This window comes from Neolamprologus brichardi, chromosome 23 (genome assembly GCF_056152115.1).
Source record: "Neolamprologus brichardi isolate AB-2024 chromosome 23, ASM5615211v1, whole genome shotgun sequence".
NCBI classification, from domain to species: domain Eukaryota; kingdom Metazoa; phylum Chordata; class Actinopteri; order Cichliformes; family Cichlidae; genus Neolamprologus; species Neolamprologus brichardi.
In genome coordinates, this window is record NC_142125.1 from 6,722,722 (window position 1) to 6,750,081 (window position 27,360).

At 40.3% G+C, this 27,360-nt stretch overlaps 2 protein-coding genes across 4 annotated transcripts; one reads left to right on the forward strand and one right to left on the reverse strand.

Moving 5' to 3' along the window:
• The first annotated feature begins 1,292 nt into the window (after positions 1 to 1,292).
• On the forward strand, positions 1,293 to 14,278 carry LOC148095996 (uncharacterized). Its single transcript, XM_087836670.1, has 5 exons — positions 1,293 to 1,584; positions 5,252 to 5,479; positions 9,048 to 9,464; positions 10,592 to 10,746; positions 12,651 to 14,278. The coding sequence occupies exons 1-5, from the start codon at positions 1,515 to 1,517 to the stop codon at positions 12,690 to 12,692; spliced, it is 912 nt and encodes a 303-aa protein (XP_087692796.1). The 5' UTR covers positions 1,293 to 1,514; the 3' UTR covers positions 12,693 to 14,278.
• Positions 14,279 to 14,368: 90 nt separating this feature from the next.
• Positions 14,369 to 27,345, reverse strand: LOC102782728 (uncharacterized). Of its 3 annotated transcripts, XM_087836305.1 has the most exons (13): positions 27,099 to 27,148; positions 25,974 to 26,240; positions 25,452 to 25,529; positions 24,963 to 25,005; positions 24,638 to 24,798; positions 24,446 to 24,527; positions 20,695 to 20,878; positions 20,472 to 20,545; positions 20,262 to 20,338; positions 20,069 to 20,169; positions 19,884 to 19,975; positions 19,660 to 19,800; positions 14,369 to 16,441 (listed from the first exon to the last, which is right to left on the reverse strand). In XM_087836305.1, exons 3-13 carry the CDS (start codon positions 25,515 to 25,517, stop codon positions 16,269 to 16,271), a joined length of 1,194 nt encoding a protein of 397 aa, XP_087692431.1. In that variant the 5' UTR covers positions 25,518 to 25,529; positions 25,974 to 26,240; positions 27,099 to 27,148; the 3' UTR covers positions 14,369 to 16,268. The 3 variants fall into 3 exon arrangements, with proteins under 3 accessions (XP_087692431.1, XP_087692430.1, XP_087692432.1); XM_087836304.1 differs by lacking the exon at positions 25,974 to 26,240 and having other exon boundaries at positions 27,099 to 27,345; XM_087836306.1 differs by lacking the exon at positions 25,974 to 26,240 and having other exon boundaries at positions 27,080 to 27,147.
• Positions 27,346 to 27,360: the final 15 nt, after the last annotated feature.

Genomic DNA, 27,360 nt, shown 5'->3' on the forward strand with positions numbered 1-27,360 from the left:
TTCCACCCTGTGTTTTCAAATACATCTTAATCTTTAGATTTTCAAGCAAGTTGTGCTTTTTAAACAATGGCTTTATTTCTTTTACTGAACTTGACTTGTAAATCCATTCATTCATCCATCTATTCATTTTCTTCCTTTATCCATTCCAGGGCTGCAGCTGGTTGGAGCCTATCCCAGCTATCATATTAGGTTTATTATTTTATATGCAAATAAAATATATAATAGACCAATATATATTTTTTAAAGTGCATATCATATAAATTTCTCCTGGACAAAATGATAACCACACATCACTGTCAACAGACAACTATTTAAAACATATATATAGTGTACAAACAGTAATAACAACAAAACCATCCAATTCAATTGAAGAAAATTGCAGTTAAAATTGAATCAGGAGTTGTAGGACATCAATGACTCACAAGTCTAATCTTATTTAAACCAGTGAATCAGCAGTAGAGTTGAGAGCCCTAACCCAGCCCTAAACAACCGTCTGTGTATATGTTTACTATTCTTCATTCCACCCCCAAAACAGTTTAATATCTTAATATAATTCCATATCTACATGAAATGTGTGAGACAAATGGCTTTCAGTTCATCAGTCTAACTAGAGCAGTGTGTTGCAGTTTACAGTTTGGCCTGTTATAAGAATCAACTTTAAAGCAACAGCGCCCCCATGTGGATGAGAGAAAAACTTACAGCATGCCTTAAAAATCACAAAAAGCGAGAACGTTCTTATTTTTTATTCTGCTTTAGCATAAAGTTATAAACCCAAAAGAACGAGTGAAGCTTTTTTTAAAATGTTGCATAGCTGAATCCTTAGTGAGACAATGATTTAACATAGTCCCAGTTTAAACATGGAGATGTTGATGTTGATGTTGTTGCAGATTTAAAGGCATCAATAAGTCAAACATTACGAAACCCTATTATTTAAAAAAAGAGAGAAAAAACTGGAGTAATACATATTATATAGCCAGTGCAATATTACTAATGCATCACAGGCATTTGAGGAAGTAATTTATTTGTTAACGTTATTTTTAAATTAGGTATGAATGGAGAGGAAAAAACAGGACAGAAGAAAAACAACGTTAGAAGTTCGTTGAAATGAGTAATATGGAGCTTAAATATTAACTATAAATAGCAATGTAACAGATCTTTAATACATTTGTGATTTGTGTGGCTCGTGTTTGCGTCGTCGTTGGCCTGTGCGCCTGTGCGTCACAGACTCGCTGACTATTTTGAACCAGGAACACGTGGCACTGGTTCTGGAGAGAGAGAGAGAGAACACACCACACACTCCTCCCTCAACTTTGTCCCTCCAGCCACGCACACATCGTTAGTGCTACTGTTTCTCCGCCGCGGTTAGGACACTAAAGCGGCCTCGGGTTTTTAAACTGTTTCGTGAAAGTCTGCAGTCCGACTGTGGACAAAAGCGAGAGAAGTCCTGGGTGAAGAAGAGGAGAGGAAACCACGCTTGTGTAGTGATTTTATTACTGCGTCGCCACAGGACACAGATGATGGAGACCAAACTCTGGATTGCCCTTTGCGCGCTTCTAGCGATTTACTTGGGATCCGCTGTACACGGTAGGAGGCAGTTTATTTCTGTATGCTACATGCCCGAACTTTATGCTTACAGCGCCTAAAAAGTAAACATAGTCTTTCACGCCAAACTCACCTGCTGACACTTGTGATGTTGTTAGAGTAGGGATTAGTGGCATTACTAGTCATGTCTGTCCGGCTTTAAAATGACAAAACTCATCTGGGTTTAAAGGATGAAGTCAGTGTTGTTGTTTTGTTTTCATTTTACGCAACAAAGAGACAGACAGGTTGTTTCTTTTATTTATTTTAGTTCCTCTTTTTTTCTAGCTCAACCTCGCTTTTACACTGCGCAGATTTATTTTAAAAATTCTACTCCACATCTTCGCCTCTACTGTTCAAGCAAGCCACATTTTATCTCGCACATCACTTCCTCCCTTGCTCCCTCTCCCCTTCTTCCTCTTTCTGCTTGCATTACATTAACTCACCTCTCACACATCCTGTCTTTCACTCTTAACCCACCTTCTGTTTTTTTGCCCCCTCCTACCTGTTACAACCCTTTTCTCTCTTCCTCCGGCCTTCTCTTTTCTTTCTTCCATCACCACCTCTCACATAAAAGGACAATGAGACTGTTGACATTTGAAAAGATTTTATTGGGCTGAACTGTCCCTTCAGCTCCTCGAGCTGAAATTCAAATGAATAGGAAACAGCACGGCTCCACTGGAGAACATTTATTGGCTGTAAATTAGCAGGAAAAGTACATTGTGATAAATGACACCTCTAATTATGTGCAGCAGCACACTGTCATTTTACTGGGTTCCTACTAATTGGCTCGCCTCTGCAGTACACTATGCAGACTTTATGAAGAGATTGTTCAGTGGTAACAGGTTCAGTTTTTACTGTATGCATTAAACACAATGAAGGGGATGATGGCAGGTTATTAGCATTCACCATAAAAAAAAGCCCCCTGAGTTTTCATAGCAAAGAAGCAAAGAATATGAGCAATGCTGCACTCATATAGCCTTCTTTTGTAACCAATCAATCGGATTTTTTCTCCTGTGGAAAACACAAGTTTTAAATAAATAAGAGTAACATAGACAGACTATTTAAAATTAGATCAAAAGTAACTGACATCATGCTTCAGCCAGCATACCTATGCAATAATATGCACACGGTATAACAGAGCTGGGTTTAAGTTTCATTTGTATGGAGTCATATTTACTCAGGAAAAGAACTACAGATAGAGCATCTTATGAAGCAGAACTGTGATATAAGTTGAAGCTCTCTCGGTGCCTGGTTTCAAAAAGGCTGTTTTTAATAGCTCCCATTTACGAGAAATCCCTTTGTTTCATTTCATTGAGCTTAATTTTTAATTCTGATAAATTCCCCAAGCTGGATAATTATTAAGTTTTACTGGGAGGGTTTTTTATGGTGCAAATTAGTTTAGGACAGAAGTTGTTGCCTGCGGTGTGTAACATGCATGCACCAGGTAAGTTCGCTATCATAAAAAATAACGAAACACCTATAGCTAGTTTAGGCTCTCACATGTGGTCTATTGAATGAGAACGAGAGCCAAAAACATGGTAGGCAGTTTGAGTGCAGCATGTGCATAGCTGTTTGTTTTTAGCTCTTTCAGTTTCCCTTAATAAAAAGCTCACTTCAGCAGTATTGGCTGAAATGTCACCAGAACCACTTGCTGAGAAAACAGAGCTTATGATGTATCGCAGTATATTTTTCCTGTAGCAGCAGCAGCAGACATCTGTTCACAGAGAAACTTGTGGCTGTTTCTCTCGCTGGCAGGGTCAACAAATGGGCAAAAGCTATCTCCCCAGGTACATGCTGCATTGGCCTGAAAGATTGTGAGTAAGCCCTTGTAATATCTAAAAAGGGGCGTGTGCAATGGTGGAAACAGTGACTCTCTTCATGATTTTACCCTGCACACACATGCATGTACGAAAACAGACATAGCCTACTAGACGAGACCTAGGAAGCTCGCTAATGGAGCTAAAGTGAGGGAACAAGGCCAGTATTATACAGCCAAGCACCTCTGTCTATTTATGAGTGTGTCTGTTTTGCTATCATTTAGTTCACACAACTCTCTCTTTCTCTGGGTCTGTCTGTGTCTCACTGCCTCGCTCTCTCACTGTGTTTACTGATGAGCCGTGTGACTGATTATGGCAGTAATGAAAGGTATCAGGGCAGTGTGTTATGGAACGGTAATGACTTTACATTACATTAGTGCTCTGGTCTTCATCAAAGGAGGGGAGAAACTGAAATGGAGCCTTGTACAGTAGAGATAAATGTGTCAGCACAGAGGGGGAAAGGAGAGTTCAAAAGACTGAAGGTCTTCATTAGTTCACACAACTTATATGGCCTGTAGTTGAAAGTGGCAGTCAAATTGTGTCTATTTTTTTTTTTCGTGCGGCATTGTGACTGTGCACTTTAGTTAGCAATTCACGACCTATAGGTTAGAGTTCATAAAAGGTGCAAGGTTAAACTTGAGTTGGTAAAACAATAGATATATACTTTTATTATGGATGGTTTGTCATATCAGCCTTCTAAAGATGTCTCCCAAAAGGGAACATCACACACTGGCTAAGCTAATCACATCTCTACAGGTCACAAGTAGGTTTACTTTGATTTACTTCAAAAGGTCACATGCGAAAAATGGTTGGGAATTTATGGCTCCTGATGCAAAAGAAACTCTGGACTTGCAAAACAAATACAACTTGATATCCTAAAAAAGTCGACTCTGTTCGTCTGGGTGTAGCGTTTTCGGTGGGAGAAACGTTTCGTCACTCATCCAAATGACTTTTTCATTCTCACTGAGACTGAAAATGCTGCATCCAGATGAACAGAATCAACTTTTTGGCATTTCCTTACCTGGATGATTCTCTTTCCAAATTCTTTAGGCAGACACTAAAACCTTGTTTGATCCAGGGAAGCTGTTTGATAATTGTTGTGATGATTTTGAGGCTTTACTCAGGACAGATACATTTACATATAAAGCACTATGCAAAAGTTTGGGGCTCTTTAGACTTTTGGATTCCAGCAGTAACACGAGCGGGCATCTGATGGGTTTTATCCCAGACGTATAATGAGATTTTTAAAGTGCAACCTGCTGCAACGAGATGAACAAATAGTTTTGGAGCGGATGTTGCAACCCCGGCAAATCTCTGATGTCAAGTAAGCAGACATTGTGAAAGCTGAAAAAACTCCCTGCCACAAGCCAACAACTGGGGTCATGCGGAAACTTTGTTTGTTTTCAGTTTATATTTAGATCGTGTAAACAATATAAAGAAAGTTATTTACGAAAAAAGAGAATTAATACTGTAAAAAATTAAGCGAAATACACTCCAACATTGCTCCACTTTTTTGATTTAGTTTACATATTGAAAAGAAGTGAGGAGACGTGCACACTTATTCAATAAATGAATGAATAATAATGTTATTTATTCAAAAATGTATTCATGCCATTATCACTTGTTAATACCTTACTGTTGTTGCTTAAAATGTTTGCACAGCTGTATGTGTGCATGTTTTAATTTCAGTATCCATTGTTCGGTTGTTTAAACATTAGCCTGAGTTGTTACGATGGTTTTGAGGTGTGAACACTGCCTGTTGCTCCATATGTATTTGGAATAATGAACAAATAATTTGTGACTTTAAAGATATTAATAAAATGACACATTTGCTTCTGTCCTTACTTCTTCAGCTGATGGGCATAGTCCTGCCCCTTCTTCAAAAACTCCTCCTAGTACTGTTCAAACTACAGGGGCTCCAGTTCTGGACCATGAGTCTAGTTTGGGCCCGGATGCTGCCAATCATTCAGGGAGCAGCCCAGCGACAAACATAAGTTCCAATGGCACAGTCAATGTGAGCAGAAACACAACTACAGAAAATACAAGCGTCACCATCACAGCCGAACCAGGGAAAGATAATGGTAAGCATGCACCTCCAAACTCTTACTCCTGCGCTCACTTACAAAACATGACGGTAGGCTAAAGTGTTTAGGAAGTGGCCTAATATTGCAAACTTGCAACAAACTGTGATGCGCTGTTGTGGTTATTGTTTCTGTCTGTTTGACGTTTGCCAGTACGGGAAGTTTTGTTAGACTTCAGAAGAATTTAGAGGAAGCACAACAGCAGGTGGCTCAGAGTTGAGGAGCTATATTTAACAGAGTCCTTATCACCGTTTTCCACGTCCAGAAGTGGGCCACAGGGCTAGTGACAGGGTTTAAGTGTTGACTGTGATTCCACAAACACAACACAGGAAGGGACAGAGAGCTCAGTTCAGACTTTAAAGAAACAGAGTACAGAACTGGAAACGCCACTAAATGCAAAGATGATGCAAAGCAGGGAAGAAGAGCAGTACAAAGAAGCTGTGACTAGCTTAACTGTATAGGAAATGGAGAATAAAGGCAAAATATAGTTGGAGAAGAGCTGAGAAAGAGGTGATTCAGACGCCACTGAGGTGAGAAGTGATTAAATGCTGTGCGACTTTTCACATGGGGGTGAGAAAGAGAAGTGAAATCCTCTCCCCCAAGACAGACATGGATATTTCTTTGCCTTTCTTACTCACACGCACACACACACACGCAATTACTTTTTGTAAAAAATAGCAATTATTTTCATTTACATGAGTCAGTATCTCTGCAGGATTTAAGCTGGCAGATAGCTGTGGTTATGTGTTTTCATCAGACATATTTAACTTTTAAGTCATTAGCACTTACCTCAGTAGAGTGGAAGCAAGTGAATTTTCATTCTTAGTGCTTGTAGGTTATACTTAGCATGCTCATGCACGTAATTATATGCTACCAATGTGATTCATAAGTATGGTGTGAATATCTGTAGCTGCTTTCTTGATACACACAGCTGTATATGTCCGTAATGCCAAATGAGCAAAATATTTAAATTTAACTGACCGTGTCAGCTGCTAATCAATAGATGAACATGAGCTGTTTAAAGTTAAATGAAGACAAAATAAGGCGCCAAGTGTTAGAGAGCCTCTGTCCTGTAGCCGCACAGATGTAATCAGAAGGGAAAAAACCTAAGTGACACATTTGATTCTGATATCTATTTAATAGCTAATAATTGTTCTTGGACAAAATTGCTGTTTACCATTCGTGAAACACAGCTGAAGCTGAAAAGCTTGTTCAAGGTTTTCCCAGAAAGTTGATTCTGTTTATCTTGATGTAGCGTTTTCAGCGGGAGAAAGAATTCGTCACTTGTCCAAGTGGCTTTTTAATTGAGCACGCATCAAGACATTTTAACCCACTTTGGCAGGTACTGCCTAAAGCTAGTGTTGGAGACTGAACAAGTCACTTGGATGAGTGAAGAAATGTTTCTCCCACTGAAAACGCTACATCCAGATGAACAGAATCAACTTTTTGGGATTTCTCTACCCAAATATTGTTCCAGCTTTTGTTTCTTACTCCTGTTTAAAGTATATACTGACCTACTGAACGCAGCAATTACAAAACTGCATGTTAACCAGGATGTTGCTGCCAGAGTTTGAAGAAAAGCAGATCAGATAATTGTTGTTTTACATATTCTACCAAAGCACTTACTGGCCTTATCTGCTCCTATAGCGCATACTTCCTACACTTTGTGGAAAGAAGTACTGGGCCACCTCCTTATTCCATCTACAGTAGCTTGCCATGAAGCTCCCGGTGCACAGTTTTTGTGCTGATGTTAATGTCAGAGGAGGTCTGGAACTACTGAGTCAGCAGAGCGCTGCTGACTTCTATGCCCTGTGCTTCTCAGCACTTTTTGAACCCACTTTGTAAATTTACATGGTCTCTCACATTGTTGTAGTTCTTAAGCACTTCCTTTTTGCAAGACATTTCGTAGACTGATTAGCTGTAACAGTGACATCCTGTTACAATGCCACACTCAAAATCAGAAAGCTCTTTAAAACAACTCATTCTTTAACAAATGTTTGTAAAAGCAAACTGCATGGCTGGGTGCCTGATTTTGTACACCTGTGACAGTGGCACAGAAAACATCTGCTCAGCACTTTTCTCCATATAGCGTGCCACAATATGATCTTACAAATAGTATTCATAAGGTTTCTCCATGAAGCTTTTGGGTGCCAGTTTTAGTTATTATAGACTCAGAAGTATGAAGTCTTCTGTCTTTAAATATCACTTTTACCGGGCCCTTTTAGCTTTAAAAAAGCAGCATACAGAAGAGTAAAATACATTTTCCTTTTGCATGTGTATATTTAGTTATATTTTAAGAAAAAAATATTCTATTGGAAATAATTTTGAAAGGTGATAAGGTAAATTAATTCACTGATATTTAGCATGTATAATAGATAATATTTGCTTCATATAATAGAAAGCAAGTCTTGTTTAGAGTGATTTATGGTAAACGTTAAATTAAACATGCTTTCAGCACAAAAGTACAGCTGAGGCTGATGAGAACCGCATTACATTAGCAGATATGTGATGATGGCACCACATAAAAGTGAAACGATCACCAGAGTAATTACATTTTATCCTGTACAAAATTTAATTCCACAGTTCTCAAGAGATTTCACCAGCCGCGATCATTTCATTTCATCAGCCTCAAGCGGTCACTAAAGTTTTCAGGAGACAGCTTCTGAAAAAACCTTGAATACCTGAACGGATTTCATGGCAGTCTATCGAAAAGGTGTCAGAGTAGCTGAAAGTCAGTTGAACCATCTGTTTTCAGAAGAAATGACCTGGTCCTCTAATCTTTTTTTCTTCAAAAGAAAATACAGTTAAAAAAAACATTTTTAAAAAATACAATTTTACAGTAATGTGAAACAAATTCATTCATCTCCGGTGTTTTGCTTACATTCAAATATCATTCAGTCTTGTTAAGATATTAGATCTGCTTCTTTAACAGAAGTAGATCTAATTTTCTGACTATTTCAGGAAAAAAAATTAAAACCATATGCTTCACCATTATGGATTACGGTAAGAGGATTTATCTGCATGTCTCTGTCTCCACCCTTAAGCCCTTGGAGGATGTTTATCCTCAAGTTTATATGGATTTTATATGAATAAATCTTATTTGTGTAAAAGGCATTATAGGCATATGTTGTTATATACTGTAAGGCTCTTATTGGCAAGCTGTCGTTTTGCACACTGGTTCTAGAGACTGGTTTAGTTCTTTGGCTATCACTGCAAGCCTTTTAAGTCCATACTGAGCTTGGAAAAACTGATCTTATCTTCTATGTTTAGACCACCTGGAACTCTTCACCATTTCTCATAAAAATAAATAAAACCACTTCCTGTGTGAATTGATAGTAATAGTTACTGTTTATATTATTTTGTGTAATTTTAAATAATCAATATTATTATAAATAAAGGCTAGATTCACTGCTTTTTTTATTTTACAAAATAAAATGGGTCAAATTAAATTGGATGTGCTGGCAGAAATGTAAACACAGGAAACTAAAGGCATGACTTGATTTTTTTACCTGATAGTACTACATCATTTTGACAATAACATTGTCTCTCTCTCTCTCTCTTTCCATAGTAACCGACAACGCCATTAAGACCACATTAGCAAAAAATGAAAACATCACAAATACGGCACTTTCACCTTCTCAGAGCAGCCCCACCACAGCTGTTCCCATCAATATCAGCACCACACTCGTACCGCACACTTCTGCAGGTGCACCGGTCACCCCGACTCCCTCATCAAATCAAAACGCATCAAACCATGAGACCAAAGCACCCCCTGCTACTTCTGCCCCAGCATCAAAGCTTGAATCTACCACTAACGCCGCCACCACCAAGTCCAACACAAATTCCAGCACCGCCTCCGTCCAAAAGCCCTCCACTTCCCAGCCAACGTCAATCACTTCACAGTCCGACAGACAGTCCATCCAGCCTAGCATCCAGACCAGCTCCCATGCCAACAACCCATCACTGCTCAACGTGAACGGGGACGGTAAGTGCATAATACCTTCTGTGCTGGTATATGAATTTGTTCTTGACTGTTCACTTCCAGGATATTGACAGAGCCAGAAGTGAATTGGCTTAACAACAAAGGAGATGCTGTTCTTTGTTTCCAGCACAAGCCAGTCTTTGGCTGTACACACAGAGACACAAACACACACCACGCAACCCCCCCGTTGACATCTTCTACAAGCACTGTCACCACCAAGCACTCCACAATCATGGGTTTGTTTGAGAAAGGGACAGAGGCAGTCATGGGACTCTAGCCTCAAGATTTCTGTTTTTCTCCTTTTTGTCTGTCTCCGTCTCTCTATTTACTAAATGATTTATATGTGAACAGTTGCTCTCTCTGTGTCCATACAGTCCACGCAGGGTTTAGAAACCATTCATTTGAACACGTTGAAAGTACTTTTACCAGACTATAGGTGCAAAGAAATGAATAACTGATTAACTTTTCTCAGCTGTCAAGGCTGCTTGACTACAGTTTAAGTGTAAAATTCTCTCTGCTTGTCTCACTCTGTGTGGTTTTATTAGGTGCTTGGCACATTGCCTCTTTCCATAAGCCAGAGGAACAGCAAGCATTCATGACTCTGTGGTTGTTGTTACTTTTGACCAAAGGATATTAAAAAAAAACAGCTAAGTTTACAAAACAGTCTTCCATAGCAACATTCATATACGGAGATGCCAGAAACGCAGATCTGAAATCCTCCTGCCCAGAAATACTTAGCGGAAAGAAACACCAAACAAAAGGTCAGGCTAGTCTTTGAAATTAAACAATAACCTGGGAGAAAATGGAAACACACTTCATGTGCTGTATACACTAATCTAGTTTAGTTTGAAAAGGTCTTAAAATGATACCTTAATAATAAAATGACTTGCTGATTTTACTTCTTCACCTTAAGTATCGTTCTGGCAAGTTTAAACATCCTGTTTGACACTTCTGTCCTGAGCTTCATGATGAACACTCAGCAGGCTCATGGAGTGTCTATATATAGTTCTAACCAGAACTTCAAAGTCAAATCCTCCCTAAACGCTGCATTGCCAGCATGTTTACTCAGCATACAGTGTGGTAATAGAAAAATGGCCCCAGCTGATGTGTCTCTGTTGTGTCTTATCTAGTGACGGCCCACAACTCTCCTGGATTAGACCCCCTCCTGGCTGGTCTGGTATCAGCCTTCATCATTGCTGCTGTCATCATCACTCTGCTCCTCTTCCTCAAACTGCGCCGAAGAGGCAACGGGCCGGAGTTCCGCAGGCTGCAGGACCTACCGATGGTGAGCTCACCCATCATATCCAGGCAACACTGGAAAATATTCAGCCTGTCAGATGTTGTTAAGCGCAGATGTGTTATGCACTCTTAGTTACAGTTTTCATTTGGCCTGACTGGAGATGTACTTCTGCTGCTGCTCTTCCTAATATAGTTAAAACTCACAGCGTTTCCTCAGGCTTCTAATATAGGCCTGGGAGTTTGAGGGTTATTTCTAGGCCTTTACGTCTTTGAAACCACATGTTGTGCCTTGAATCTCATGTAGCCACTCTTTGAGTTTGGTGGTTACAGCCCCTAATGCTGCTATTACTACTGGGACCATTTTGGACTTTACCCGCCACAGGGCTTTTCCATTTTCCATTCTTCTCATGCTCATTCTTTCTGATGTTGCTGCTGCGATTACTGGCATCTTTTGTTCCTTGTTAACTACCACTCTATCTGGCTGGTTAGCCAGTATCAGCTTGTCTGTCTAGAACTTGAAGTCTTACAGAACATTTGCTCTCTTGCTCTCAACCGCTTTGGGATGTGCCTCATTGGACATTCTGGGCACAGATGTTCCTGTGCACAATCCCAGACACTTGGCAGTGTCTCTCAGTGTGAGCTGCAATGGCGTGCACCTTCCACCCTTCTACAATATTCGGCCTCTTGGGCTTCTTTGCACAGTCTTCTTTTTTTTCTTTTTTTTTTGCCTGTCCCATTTGGTTCTTTAGCCGTCAGAATTGTTGTCTGAAGACCAACAAGGATACCCAATGGATTTATTTTGCCAAATGGATCATCATGGCATTGCCGTATTGGTCCATTTTATCAACCTTTGTTTTTATTATTTATTTTATTTTATTTTCAGTTGTTACAGACGGGACAGACATGAGTGAGGAATAGGAAAGGGAGAAAGAAAGAGGAAGGAAAAGAAAAACAGAAGGGGAGAGGGACAGTGAGAAAGGGGGGAAAAATATCTCCTGGATCACCTGTTGAGAGAAAAAGAATAGAAGACAAGCAAAAAAAAGCAAAGCAACATACTAAACACAACACCATCGCATTAATCTAGCTAAGTGTAAACAGCAGTAAATACTAAATATTGAATGTTGTTGTGCAGCACGCAGGACAGACAGCGCACAATGTCCTTTGAAGTAGCAGCCAAGAAAGGTGTGGTTTAAGTCTACAAACAGTGAACACCTGTGTGCACACCTGTGTGGATCGGCGCGCTTGTATTCAAATGGTTTCCCCATGTAATGGTCTGCAAGAGGATGTAGAGAGCCATAGCCCTGTCCCCCAGGGCATGAAGCAGGCATGGAGGAGATCCGGGCCCCAGACATCCAGAGGCCCCAGAGTGCGAGAGCCCAAGGAGGACCACCGGAGGGGCATCCGTGCCACCCTCATGGGAAGGGCTGAGGATCCCCAGACAAGGGGTCACCCAGTAGCCACCGAGCAGAAGCTAGAGGGGGCTGCACCGGCGTGCCCACCAGCTCCACCGGCAGCCAGCTGTGCCAGAGTGAACCGAGCCGCAGGCCCAGAGGCCCGAGGGCCCCCCACGCCCCTTTGCACAGTCTTCACCTTTGGTCCTCCTGTCTCTGTTGCCTCTGATACTTATAGCCTGCCAAGATTTAAGCCTATGTGCATGTATACACCCCCAGCCCACTTGAGAGCTTTGGTCTCCTCCTTCTGCTGCCCATAACACCCTTTTAGCAGTTTATCTTGCATCTTCCTGAAGGATTCATAAATGCTTTTTATTCTATAGTGGCTTCCAAAGTCCAATAGTCCCTCAGACAGGAGTGCTAATAATATGATATAATTTGCTGCCTTATAACAAAGTGATTCCTGAAGTTCAACTGTATTGCATAAAGAAAGGGCAAAAGTGTGAGTATGACTGTGTAAACATAGGTGTAAGCATTTACATCGTTCTTTTTCTTGTAGGATGATATGGAGGACACACCTTTGTCCATGTACAGCTACTGATGAAGGCACAATAGGATGTTTGATGTCCAAATACCCTCGTAGATTCCAGAATCAGGCCACTGTGGTTGGTGAAGTTGGTCTCTCTTCCTTAATCTGCACCAAACAGAAAGAATCCTGGGTAGGTTTAAGCACATTTCTGGATTGCTTTAAGTTACCCAGATCATTGGCAAAAGGATCCGATTGAAACTGCAATGGACAACGAAGAAAATATCCATGACGTTGCCGTTTGGATTTTTTTTCTAAATTTGTCTGTTATCACAAGTGTTCCCAATTTTTCATCCATCCATTCATTCATTTGTTCATTACTGTAAACTTTACATTATTCAGCCCATCTAAGGTTGCTGGGGTTGTGTAATATATTTGATTTCTCTAGAGTTGAAAATAGGTTGTTTCAAAGCAGATCATCTGACATGGCCATCGACCAAGCCTCTCCTACTGTGGCTCACTGGTTTAATGTTGCTTTACCAGTTAAAGTCTGGCAGAAATAAAGGCCAGCGAGCTAAAGAGAAGAAATAAACAAAACAAACCACCTGATTATATTGTTAACAAGGTTGCACTTTACTTTTTTTTTAGGAGTGGAGATTAAAAAACATAAGTAGAAGAATTTTCTGTGTAATAAAGATAGGGTTTTTGTGTACATAGGCAGCATAGCTGGGTGAACGTTTGTGTGTGCAAGTGTGTTAAAGAGGCATGGGAGGTTTTATTTAACTTCTTTTTTTTTGTTACCTTAATGGTTTTGCTGGCTTTTTTGCCTGATTTTGATATGTGCAGTGTTTTAAGTCCAGGAGAGAGTGCCTTACACAGTACACGAACAGCTTTTAATGTATAATGTTTTCATATTCCACAAAAACTAATTTCCAGATTAAGTAGGCATTCCCAGTAACCATTTAAACACACGCTCTGAGGGCCAAGTGGCTGCTATGAGTCGTCTGTGTTTGAAGATAAGCCTCAGGCATGTTCACCGTAAGGCACTCTTTCATACAATGAGACTGATGTGCGTTAGTGGCCTTTCCACACAATGTTTTTCATTTTCCTGTGTATTGTAAATACTACTGATCTGCATCAAGCAAAAGAATACGGATATAAAACACGTGGGGGAAAAAATATAATGGGTGGAAATGTGACAAACAGGACAACTGAATCGCCCACAATGACACAAAAGACATTTTAACTACTTTTTATTTAGAAAAAAAAAAAAACATTGTCCACTGATACAAGTTAAATTCTGGTTTAAATTATGCTGATAAGTTTGAGCTACAGCTGTGTTTGTAGTTTAGTATTTGTGCCACAGAGAAGGAAAATGAAAGAAAATTTGTGTCAGGCCATAAAAGATTCAGTGGTCTTTGGCATAAATTCTACACTTCTAATTCTCATCAATCCTCCAAAACTCATTCCTTTATTTGGTGAGAGTAATGGTTATGCTATAACCATTTAAAAAGATCTAATGTATAACTCAGTCATCATTTTTAAGTCCTGTATTGTCTATTTCTGTAAAAACGAATGCCGAATGCTTTTCCTGAGGCTTTGCTGCCAGATGTGAATTATTGGACTGTTGGTGATTTATGATTAAAGATATTTTGAAACCATCCCCTGCATTTCCCTAATTAGCATTTTTGGCTGTGTTGTTCCAACTTTTCACTTCAGCACCAAAGAAATCACAATGGACAACAAGTCTCTTCTTTTAAAACAGACTTTTATTTTTGGAGACAAAACATAAAACATTTCTTTTACACATCTTGAATAAACGAATCGGTGCTCTGCTTTACTGCAGCCTAACCGCACAATACTTGGCAAACGCCATAAAATGGCAGTAAAAGGGTCTGATTCATTAGCCATTATGTGGACACAATAACAAATAGATGAGTCTTTTCTACATTAAATGGCTTACACAACAAAATTAACAGCTATACAAAAATAGTGTTACAGTGGATTGCGAAAAATACGCTCTGCTCTGGTTTTTTAGAAGGTATTGTATTGCTCACTACAGACTACTAAGACAATCTGTCTTGTTAGTGAGGTGGACAATGTGTATGTGGTCAATACTGTTGAAGCCTGAATGCATGCCCCCCACTGAATACCTAACCTGGCTGTCAGCTGCCTGCAGCTCTGCACTGTGGTCTGGGATCCTTGATGGGGGGTGTCTGGAAGCTGAAATATTTAACAGCTTGACACGTAGCCTGGCGCAGTGTGATTCATGTCAGACACTGTAGCAATAAAGGGACCTTCAACTGCCTTGCTGAGTTGTGGGTATATGGAGATCGAAGTGGAGACTGACGGGCACCGGCGCCTTGATAATGGTAATGGCTTTTGATTCCTATTTATTTTATCTCACTTCACTCCTACCTCACTTCAGTTACATTACCAGGAACCAAAATCCCATCCCTCATCAGATTCCTTCTGGACTGAAGAGTGCATTATGCAAGACAAAAAATCCATTAAATATCCATTACAGTTTCACAGAGAAGACTTACAGTTACTTTTAATACAGAGTCATGACATTCACCAGAACTTTAAACGCAAGAGCTGTCTATAAAGTGATCCAAGTCCCAGTTATAAAATACCAACTTAACTCAATCTGAGTATATCACGGTGCTCTAAGCCTTCAAACCAGTGGTGTGCTCTTCAAATCCAAGTGATTAGTTATGTCTCATTATGTATCCCACTGTCGCTATGGGCAAAGATGCGAGTCCAGCCCAAACCTTAACCACATCAAAGTTTCACCTAACCCCAACAATCTGTAATCATAACAAACCTAAACATAACTATTTTTAATTTTGTCATGCCTAAAGCCAAACTTTGTGGTTTAGCAGACCAATTGCAGCAGTTCTATCCTTAACTCCAGTACGACCCATAATTTTCTGCCAGTAGCGCGCAACATGCGGGCAGAGGGTGTGGCAACAATTAAAACGTATTCTTTTAGTGCCTCACACTGCAAAATAATGCACCTTACAAAAGTGCTTCTAGACTGACACAAAGCTCCACAATAATGGGAGAAAAAAGCTTTTATATCAAAAGGTCATACAAAGAACTATTTAAACAACTGACTGTCACCTCAAGTGGTTCCCAGCATCCTATCAGTCTGCGCACATGGGAACAGAAGATTTTACAATCCTAAACTGTACCTGATAACACTAAATAGACTGCGTGGAGAAAAAAATGCTTTGATGATGAGTACGAGAAGGAGAGTGGGCGATTCAAACGAGACCAGTTTAAAAAAAAAAAAAAGAAAATTTAAAATAGCCTCACACTTAGTGATCTGATCTTAGTCCAAGACTTCTGGCACTCTCACAAAAACTGTTAAACTGAATTCAAATAAAGCTCCCCCCCAGAAAAAAATCATCATATCCAAGCAGCTCTGTAACGGCAATAGGTAAAATGATCTAATTACTCGCTTTCCTTTATGTACATTCAATACTCATTTTTGAATTTATCAAGTTTTATCTCACATTTTATGCACCTCATTTAATTTCTCATCACGCTCGGCAATGACGAAGCAACAATGCCGTCTGCTGTCTTTTTCTTGCTGAATGCTTCCTCAGCCTTCACCTTTTCCAAAAAACTCACAACACATAAAGGTCAAAGCTCATCAAGACTTAGGTCAGATCCCAAATCTGCATTCACATCATCTTCAAGATCATCATCACCATCATTATCATCGTTGTCATCACCATCCACATCTGATCCAGGACCAGCAAAGTCACTCCGCCTGGACTGAATACTCAGACGTGCTCTGGGCTTCTGATGAAGAGCTGGCAGACATAAGGAGCAAAGAAGAGCGGTTAATTTTGTGTACGCGAGTACCTCATTGCTGTGGTACCATCTGGGATTGGGTTGGAAAAGATTCAAATTTTTTCCCTTAACAACTATGCACTGGCATGAGTGCGTGTGCAAGTGTGTGCGGATACAATTGTCAAATTATCCTGGCTTCGTGGTCCCAAATCACTCTGGGAAACATTTAGAGCAGTGATGGTAATCTCTTCCGGGAACGTCAACCCTCTGTTACAGTAAGTCTCAGGGCGAGCAGTGCATGAGCTCACACAGGGACACAGAGTACTAAATTTCCCAGAGAAATGACCAGCTTTGCAGAGACCGTTGGAGAGGAAATGAGAGCTTTAGTGTTTTTTTTCTGCAGACGGAAGAACACAAAAGGACACCAGCCTGCTGACAGTGACATGCTACACTCACTATCACCAGCAAATTATATAATCCTGTATATTTTATATCTAATTTCAAGGTTTTTGTTTGGTCATGTAATTTTTTAAAACTACTGTTTTTTTGTGTGCAACTCTTCACTGGTCATGGTTCATGTAAGATGAAGTTACAAAAGGATATGGTTAGCTTAGCATAAAGACTGTTAATGAGGTGACCACAAGCGTTGCTGTATCCCAGTAACACATTTTTCCTTTAACATTAACATGCTTACAGTTACTCCCTACAAAATCATCATAACTAGCTGTAGTTTTACAATACATCAAACTAGATTGTAAAATAACAATGAAATATCATCTTCAAGATCTTGGCAGAACTCATCTCTAGCAAATCCTTTGAGTGTAGAAGAGCAAGGATATTCTCCAGGACAGACACTGTAGTGGTATTAAGGTTTTCTTTTAACTCTTGGAAAGAAACCTAAAAGCATATTTTATTTCCTGACATGTCAATCTATTACTTTAAAGTCCTTTTCAGGCATGGTCCAACTTCAATTCCAAAAAAGTTGGCACACTGTGTTATATGTAAAGAAAAACAGATCAATGATTTACAAATCTCACAAACCCATATTTTATTTACAATAGAACATAAAAAACATATCACATGTTTAAACTTTGATATTTTCCGTTGAAAATATTAGCTAATTTTGAATTTGATGGTAGAAATACATGTGAAAAATGTTGGGACACGGAATCGGAAGGTTGCCGGTTCGAGCCCCAGCTTGGACAGTCCCGGTCGTTGTGTCCTTGGGCAAGACACTTCACCCGTTGCCTACTGGTGGTGGTCAGAGGGCCCGGTGGCGCCAGTGTCCGGCAGCCTCGCCTCTGTCAGTGCGCCCCAGGGTGGCTGTGGCTACAATGTAGCTTGCCATCACCAGTGTGTGAATGTGTGTGTGAATGGGAGGATGTGTCAAGCGCTTTGGGGTCCTTAGGGACTAGAAAAGTGCTATACAAATACAGACCATTTACCATATCATATAAAAGAGCATCTTAGACGGTCAGTTTCTCAGGAGTAATGATCGGCAAAAAACAAACAAACCCCAAACTGTCTACAAATTATGAAACTATTTAATATTCCTCAATGTAAAATATCAAAGACTGTCTCATCATCTACAGTACATAATATTATCAACAGATTCACAGAATCTGGAGAAATCTCTGTGCGCATGGAAAAAGGCAAAAAATCAATATTGAAAGTCCATGATCTATGGGCTCTCAGCTGGCACTGAATTAAAATGGGCCATGATTCTGTCATGAACTTCCCCATCCCATCCATAAAAGCAGGTCAAAGAGAAGAAACCATATCATGTGAACATGATCTAGAAACACTACCTTATTCTCTGGGCCAAAGCTCATGAAAAATGGACTGAGGCAAAATGGAAAATTATTCTATTGCCACATAAATCAAAATTTGAAATTCTTTTGAGAAAGGACGGATGCCAGGACCATCTCGCTTGTTATCAGTGCTCATGTTGCATCTCTGACTGGTGCATTACTGTCTATGTCACTGGCACTATGCAACATCAATACTCAAAGGTATATACAGGTTTGGAGCATCATGAAATGAAAAATACAACAAAGAAGAGCCCGGACTATTATCAGACAAGAACGAGGCAACATTCCTCTCCTCAGTTCCCAGATGTTTATGGGCTGTTGGTAAAAGCAGAGGAGACATGAGACATGATGCCATCAAATTCAAAATGACCCTTTTTTTCTTAAAATGCTACATTTTCTCAGTTTAACCATTTGATGTTTTCTATGTTTTACTGTGAATAACACATGGGTTTATGAGATTTGCAAATCATTGCATTCAGTTTTTCCCCCCACTTTTTCACACGGCGTCCCAATTTTTTTGGAATTGTGGTTATTTATTGCTGCCTATTAAAGTGTATTTACGAAGTCTTTCAGGTATAGGCTATATTTATGTTATATCCCTTATCGCTTCAGAGCAGACATACACACCACAGCAACAGAGAAAGCAATATTTGCCATATATATAAAAAATTAAGCAAATATATAGTTCAACCATATTTGTGAAGTTTTGTGTGTGTCTGCGTGTGTGTGTGTGGGGGGGAGGGGGGGGGGGGGACTTCTCTTTGGGGAAAATACACCATATATAAATGTATTTGTGAATTAGAAACAGAGTTGCTGACAAAAACTGCATTATGCATGCTACATAAAAAAATTGGTGTTTAGGCCAGTGTGGTGGGCAACTCACAAAGATGCACAGTCAAGTGCATTGTCAGTGATTATCTGTTGACATGACTGTGTGCAGTTCAGACTTGTATTGACAATTATACCAAAACAAGGTCCAAACCAGTAAGACTGCCGCTCTGACTTCAACAGATCACATGGTTTAGATATACTGTCAGATCAATGGAAAGGAGTCATGTCTGAACAGGGTTTATTTCACTGTAAGCTAAATTGGCAAAGACTGTAGTGTACTCTCTGCACTGAGTCACACCTACTGGGTTGAATAAGACTGAAGGTTGAGCCAGATGTGTGGGAGAGTAGCGGGAGAGGGAATGACTAGTCTCATCTTGTTAAAACCGCCATCAGGTCGTGCACATCTGCTTTCCTTTTCTGCTTTTCCAACGTTTTATGTTGATGTGACAGGTGGTTTAACTGTCAGAACATGTCTTTGGTGCTGTATTTGTACCAAAGGTTGATTTGCAAGAACACTATAATGCACACATGTGGTATTGCTGTGACTTTAGGTGCACTAGGCCACTGGGCTAGTGCACCTAAAGATAAATTCTTACCAGGGTCTTCCAGCCACGAGAGATCATCTGAGCTGATCTCCGCCAGGCTCGGGGTCAGGCTAAGGTCTTCTGAGTCAGAATCCGCCTCTTCATCTTTAACCACTCTCTTATGGCTGTGAGAGAGTGGGAGTGGTGATGCCCCTAAATCAAACAGCAAAAAAAACCCAAACATGGTTTATTATGCTGTGCATCTGTGTTCAACAGAAACAAAGGATGGCACTTACTTGATGTGTGGGCTGAAGGCAGAGGTGATGTTGGTTCACATCCTCGGAGAACGAGACTTCTGACCTCATCCTTCAGTTCTGACACAGTTGATCTGGTGTAAGTGATTTACAGTAACATATGTAATACAAGACAAGAAAAAAAAAAAAACTAGATACACACAGACTATACATGGTTACACATATACCTGATCTGGCGAACCTCTTGCTGTGTGTGAGAATACTGTAAGACTGTCTTTGTCAGATCAGTGTTGTGAATTCTGTAGCTGTCTGTCAGCTCCTCCAGAGTCTGAATAAATCACACAGAGAAAGATTAAGCATCTGAAAGAATCAAAACCACAAACCCACAAGAAAACACTGGCTGTGAGTTACAATGTGTACCTTGCAGCTGTGTTCGTACAGTCTCCTGGTCTCCCTGGCCTGTGCCTGCTGGAGAAACATGTCCTCCTCCTGCCTCCCTGTCAAGGGTAAAAGAAAGAGCAGATGTTCCAAGCAAGATGGTTCTTGCTTTTCCTTTGTAGACCAACAGTGGAAAAGGACATGTGCAGTCTCGCTGAATGAATGCAAGGAATGTGTGTGTGTAAGACTCACTTAGCCGTGTTTTTAGCTGGTCCAATTCTCTGCGCAGCTGTTCCAGCTCCTCTCGGCGGAGCTTTGAGGTAAAACTGGGAAAAAGAGAAAGTAAATGACACTCACACAACTCTGTAATAGCCATCTCTTATTAAGAGATGTAAACATTTTAATGTCAATTTAGGGATGGACCTATCATCATTTCAGTCTCCAGTCACCTCCCCCAGCTCCACCCCTAATGCACCTCTCCTCCAGGTTGCCTAGCGACGTGGCTCGGGTGATGTGTCCCCTTAGACTGTTCAGCTCACGTCCAACTTCTCTTCTCCACTGCTCCATCCTTCTCTCTGCTCCTGGGCTTTGTCCTCTCCTCGATTCCTCCCTTTGTCTATCCCTCTCTCTCAACTCCTCATGCAGCCTGTGGACCTCGTCTGGAAAAGAAGATAGATATCTAGGACCAGCTGGGTTTTTTTCTACTTTACAGCTCCTTCCATTACCCTCGCGGACAAACCAGAATAATTCATCAATATCTTTAATTATGAATGAATCCATTCTGGCTGAATACACTTAGCAGTTTTCCCAGACTGTAGAGAGAAAGGGTGGATAGTGAGTAGAGAAAATAGAGGCGGGCCAATAACAAATAAAGTTTGCTAGGACTCATCTCTTTCAAGCGGTGCTGTAAGTGCTGATGGCTCAAAAAATTGAGACCATATTTTCCTGTAAATCCACTTGCTTCCTGTAGCTGCAAGTGTTTAGCTATTGGCTCACTTTTTCTACATCTCTCCCGAGACAGCTAAGTGAACCTGTTAGTGTAGAGTGGAAGTGGGTCAAACTGTATTTAATGTAAACTAAAAATTTAAGCACCTCCAAGTTTTTAGGAAAAGCATATTATGCTTTTCCTAATTTCTGTCAGTTATATAATGTTACAGAAGCTGATCATCATATTAAATGTGGTCAAAATGTCAAATAATGTCACCATGTCCACAAAGTAATCTGTGTGAGTCACAATCTTAGACTTCAGCTACACCGTCTGATTGTTGTTATTTTTTCCAATATGTACATATAGAGAATGTAAAAGAGAACTGACTACATAAACCTCTGCAGGGATGTTGCTGTGCCAGTAAGAACTGTTTGCTGCAAATCATCTGCTAGCAGTATCAAGTGCCTACTAAACCACAAAAAGGAAGCACAACCTGAGAGGCAGTTTTAACAGGTAAAGGGAAACAATAACAGGAAGCTGGAGGGGAAACTACCATGCAGCAACATCAAAGATATGTGCGGGAGAATGAACACCATGACTTACTTCAAGAGGAAGAGTAGCCAGCCCCCAGGACATAGCATGTGAGTTTAACCTGTTTTATAACTGGTTTGAACTTGGCACTCTGCCACTTCTGCCAGTCCAGCATCTCCAGCACCATCCTCACTAAGCACACTACAGCTGCAGCACCTTCTACACCAGCTTCTCCTCAGCTGTTCTTTACAGTGAATGAGGTGAAAGCAGAGTGGAGGAGGCTGCACTCTAGGAAAGCAGCTGGGGTAAGTCCCAGGCTATTTAAAGACTTTATCTCAGATGGCAGCGCCTCTGCACACTATCTTCAACCTCAGTTCAGAAGAGTTCCAACCGTCCTGTGCCAGTGCTCAAGGCAGCTGACCGTGATCAACAACTACAGACCATTTACCCCCACTTCCCATATCATGAAGACAATGCAGAGGCTACTCTTTCCCTTTCTGACACCACAAGTCCAGCATGCACTGGAGCCTTTATAGTTTGGATAACAAGGTAACACTAGACTTATTTCTTTTGGACAAGCCTGGTGGCAACATGCGGTTTCTCTTTTCTTATTTTTCTAGCGTGTTTAAAACTCTTCAACCTCAGATTTTGAGAAACAAGCTTGAGAAGGTGAGGTGGATTCTACCTTCACCTCGTGGATACATAACTAATTAATGAGCCAACCACAGTTTGTTAAATTGGATATATGGATATATCCAGTGGATATATGAACATAAATGCCTTAGGGTAGGTAAAAACGATAAAAATTCAAAGATTGTTTATACTGTAATCTGAAGCTCATCACATGTAATGTCTAAAATGGATCACACAAAAACTATGTGATAACAACTAACTTACATTAAAATGCTACATGCTTTGGGCGCATCGTTTGTGACCTGACACCTCAGTTTGGATGATGACTCTCAACACTTCTGAATCTGGTAACAGTTCATTTCTTGTAGAGATGGACCGATCCGATATTACGTATCGGTCCGATACTGACCTAAATTACTGGATTGGCTATCGGAGAGAAATAAAAAATGTAATCTGGTAAAATGGTGGCTGTAGCTCAGGTGGCAGAGCAGATGAGCCACTAACCAGAAGGTCGGTGGTTCGATCCCAGGCTGCATGCCAAATATCCTTGGGCAAGATACTAACCCCATGTTTGCCTACTGGTGGTGGTCAGAGGGCCCGGTGGCGCCTGTGTCCGGCAGCCTCGCCTCTGTCAGTGCGCCCCAGGGCAGCTGTGGCTACAATGTAGCTTGCCATCGCCAGTGTGTGAATGTGTGTGTGAATGGGTGAATGACTGAATGTAGTGTGAAGCGCTTTGGGGTCCTTAGGGACTAGAAAAGCGCTATACAAATACAGGCCATTTACCATTTACCAATCCGATCAATTAAATATCAAAAATCACCTCACAAAACTTGCAACACGGCATAACTCGGCTCATAACCGTAGCACGTCGGAGCAGAATGCATCACGTGATAGAGTGGCTGTGGCGTGCGGGACCTGTCGGCGGTCTGGTTGAGCATTTGGACCCCCGCTACCAAACCGGCATTTCATCTCCAAGGAAGTGATCCCAGAGAAAAGTAAAGCAAGTGTGTAAGTTCACCTCTGAATGTTTGTAAAGCATTCCAGTGTTAAGCTTAACAACCGATATATGGAGCGACTGCCTCTTCTCTCTCCCTCCCTCTCCTGCTGCTACTTCAATCATGAAACTGATTAATGATCAGCTTTTCTGTCGCAAGTCCGTCTCTCTTGCTTGTTTTTGGCCCACTTCGCGCCAGAAAGAGGAAACCAGCGGCTGAACCACAGCAGCACATTTAAGCTTGATAATCTGTTGTTAGAATTTATTTAATATTACTTTCAACACCAGGATCTTTTTCTACGCAGCTGACGGCTGGTAACTGTGCAGGGGCGGATCTAGCAAAGTTTAGCCAGGGGGGCCGATAGGGCATTAACAGGGAAAAGGGGGCACAAGGACATACTTTTCTTTCTTATTCTCATTTAAAATGTCTAGCTTTTAATAAATAATTATCTGAATCTTACACCCAAAGTTTTAATCTGATGTAAAATGTATAGAAGTCCATTACTGTATATAGTAACTATTAAGTCTAATATACCCCAGTAAGCTATAGTACTTTTTCCTTTGGGAAGGTACCATCTCTGCAGTTCTGTTGAAGAAAGATGTTGAATCTATTTAAATATTGTAGAAAAATAATTGACTTCTGTGATTTTTTTTCCACACTGCATCAAATTAAAGTTGGTTACGTCGATTAAGCATCATGAGGTGGGGGGTGGTTCCCTTTTTTTTTTGCTGGGAGTTTGCAACCCTATTAGTTAGGTTGCTTACTCTTTAAAATACCAGAATAGGGAGGATAGAGTAGGTTTAAGTTTATTAGATTGATCAGTTTTGCTGAACTATGAAATATTTTGGGTGCAATGTATTTTTTGCATACAGGTATAACAGAATAGCTTTAGTGTTTTTTTTTTTAAACTTGAGTTTGAACTTATACAAAATGCAGCAAGATATAAAAAAAACAAACAGTTTTATTGATTAAAAAAAACACACTATATCGGATTCATATCGGTATCGACCGATATCCAAATTTATGATATCGGTATTGGACATAAAAAAGTGGTATTGTGCCATCTCTAATTTCTTGTAGTTGACAAAGTGGAGTGAGATGTGTTTATGAGAAAAGTAATATGACACAGTAACGGTTACCTTGAAGCACCTGAATGTGACATTGCTGAGAGTGCTTCTCCCTTTCCAAATCATGGAGCCTCTGGGTGAGGGAATCAATCGCCTTTGAAAGATTTTGGGAAGAGAAAATGAGTCACTGCTCAAATCAAACAATCTGTTAAATACCATAAATATATTGCTATTTAGTTCTCAGTGTTAAACAAATAAACACACCTGGCTCTGTATCTGGAGCTGTGACTGGACAGAAGCCAAGTCTGCCCACTGCACACCAGGACTGAAAGTTGGGGAAGTCTGTCGGAGAAGTGGTGCTCGAGGAGGAAGAGCAGGGGGATCTGAATCTGAATCACAACCTCTCTCACGCACTGGAAACAAATCTGAAAAGGAAGAGTGGAAATCACTTAGATGGTTCAAACAACTGTTGCGCCTACAGTATTTAGTTAACTCTGAAAGAAAGGAAGTCAACTTAACATAAACAATGACAAGTTAAGGGTAATTTCCCCTTCTAGTCATATTGAGAAATTTAAAATGCTACGCTCACCTTCGCCTCCTTTGAAGAATTTCCCCGTTGGCGTCAACCTCTCCTGTTAGAGACAGAAGTTGTTTATTTTTTACATTCAAAGGGTACTTCCCAAAGTCTTCTATCTACACTGTCTTAATTTAAAATCACTTTAATAGAGCACTGCTGCCATCTACAGATCATTATGGGAACTGATCACAAGGGATCAGAGAAGGTTCTCCTGTGGTCAACGCCAGAGCTTATCAAACAACAGGGTGCAGACAAGCATGTGAAATATATAAAATAAAATGCCGTTTTTAACAAGTTTTGCAGATGCTACTGTGCTTTGATATGCACCTTTATTTATGTAAATATCAACACCGAGCCTTTTTTTATTGTCAGCGATTGATGAACGTTGTGTGATGTGAACTTTGTTTTGGCTTCACAGAAGTACTGTTCAGAGTGATGCAGAAAAAAACCTGCCTCAGTATGAATCAACACGTACAAACAGAAGTATTTAAATGTACTCACCCTCATCTTTGCAACACTGCCATCTGCTACAGACAGAATAGAGCTCAGCTGATTGTCCCAGTTCATGTCTCATTTGAACTAGAAAGGGAATTCAAAAAGGGAAGTTGTCAAATTCAAATATTCATTATTATTGTCGCTTAACTAATAATTGATCCACGAGGAGCATCATCTGACACGAAGCTTTCTGCCCTGACATAGGTTAAAGCTACATCAAAAACCACTAGACCACAATGACACAACCTTAGACACGTGTTATTCCTGGTAGGCGAGGTATCAGCTGAGTTAAGAGCTTACACTTTGAAGGAGATTAAATTACAGCAGCCCTGTGCATTTGCACGTTTTTAGTTACAGCGATCAGCTGCTTCACAGGAAAATGTAACATGGGATGTCACGATATGACAGCGTATTAGCTCATTTTCAGATTAAAAAGAGAGCAAGAGTTTTCCAAACAGGCCTGTTGGGAATGACTACAAATGTAAACACAACTGGTTCACATGCAGTTAAAATAAAAAGTCTTATTACCTGACTTAGCTGAAGTTTGTGCATTTTCCTAATATTTCTGGCTACTTTATAGATTTAAAAAAAATTCTAAGGGGATGATCATCAACATCAAAAAGGCCAGATGAGTGGATTTGGGCATCTGACAAGGATGCCTCCTAACTGAGGTGTTAGGTCATGTTCACCAGGAGGAGGCCCCAGCACACAAACACTCTGGTGTCCCCCTATACATGCCGGATGCGGTGGGCAGAGAGAGGGGTTTGAGCTTCTCTTCGAATCCTGTCAATGGGACTCAGACCCAGAAAAGTGGCAGAAAATGGATGGATGGATGGATGGATGGATGGAGAGACAAATAAAAAAAATTTAATTACATTTTCCTAGCTAATTATTGTTAATAATTCATGAGAAAGAAAATGGATATTCTCTCATAGTAAAGCAGTAGATATGAGAATATTTCCTCAATTCTCTAAAGTATAAGTCACTTTCATTTCTGGAAAAACACGAAAAACGTGCAATTATCTTTTTTTGTTGTTTTTCAGTCCATGAATCACAAGTCCGACACATTCAATTAACCTTTCTGCACCTGGGACCATAGGTGATCAGGAGATGCCACAAATGTCCTTATGACAAAATCATGAATCCGGGATTCAATTTCAGGTATTTCATTACTGCTACAGTGCTAATTATAATTACAGGGGTTGCACACAGGTTAATCAACGTCCCCCCCCTATATTATGTTTCGCCCACGCCACGGTTTGTAGGTCGATAAAGTAATGGGCCTATTAAACTGATCTGCAGGTCCGCTAGGAACTATAGAGCATATCGCTGTCCGGCTGCTAGGTACAGAAGCTTGAAAGAGAAGCTCTGGGCAGAGCAAGCATTTCCTAACATAGACAAAATGCACAGCACACAAACATGTTGAGACACATCAACTGGTAAAGGCCAAGTTTTACAGTTAATACCGCTAACGTTAGACGTTAGCCGTGATTTGCGACATTTTTTTTCTCTCGGGTTTTTATTTGTGTAGCCAGGAAAAAAAAATTTGACTCTAAAACAGTAAATAGAGTTAACTTTATTGTTTCTAATGCTGTCTCTTAAACATTATTAAGAAAATAAGCATATTTTCCTACCGCTAATCGAGATACTCACAGAAAACCTTCCGACTCCACTTTTAAATCCAGGAGCCCATAACAATAACGTGATTGCGTATGACGTAAAGCACATGCCTTCTGGGTTTTGTAGTCAAAAGGTCCGTAATTATTTTTAGCCTCAAAATTACAGCGATATCCTCGATGTACACTCACTTAGTAAAATACACTGTATCCTAAACGCATTCTAGTTAGCAAAAAACAAACAAACAAACAAAAAATTGTTCAAATATACCCCGAAGCTAAGATTTTTCATCGAGGAC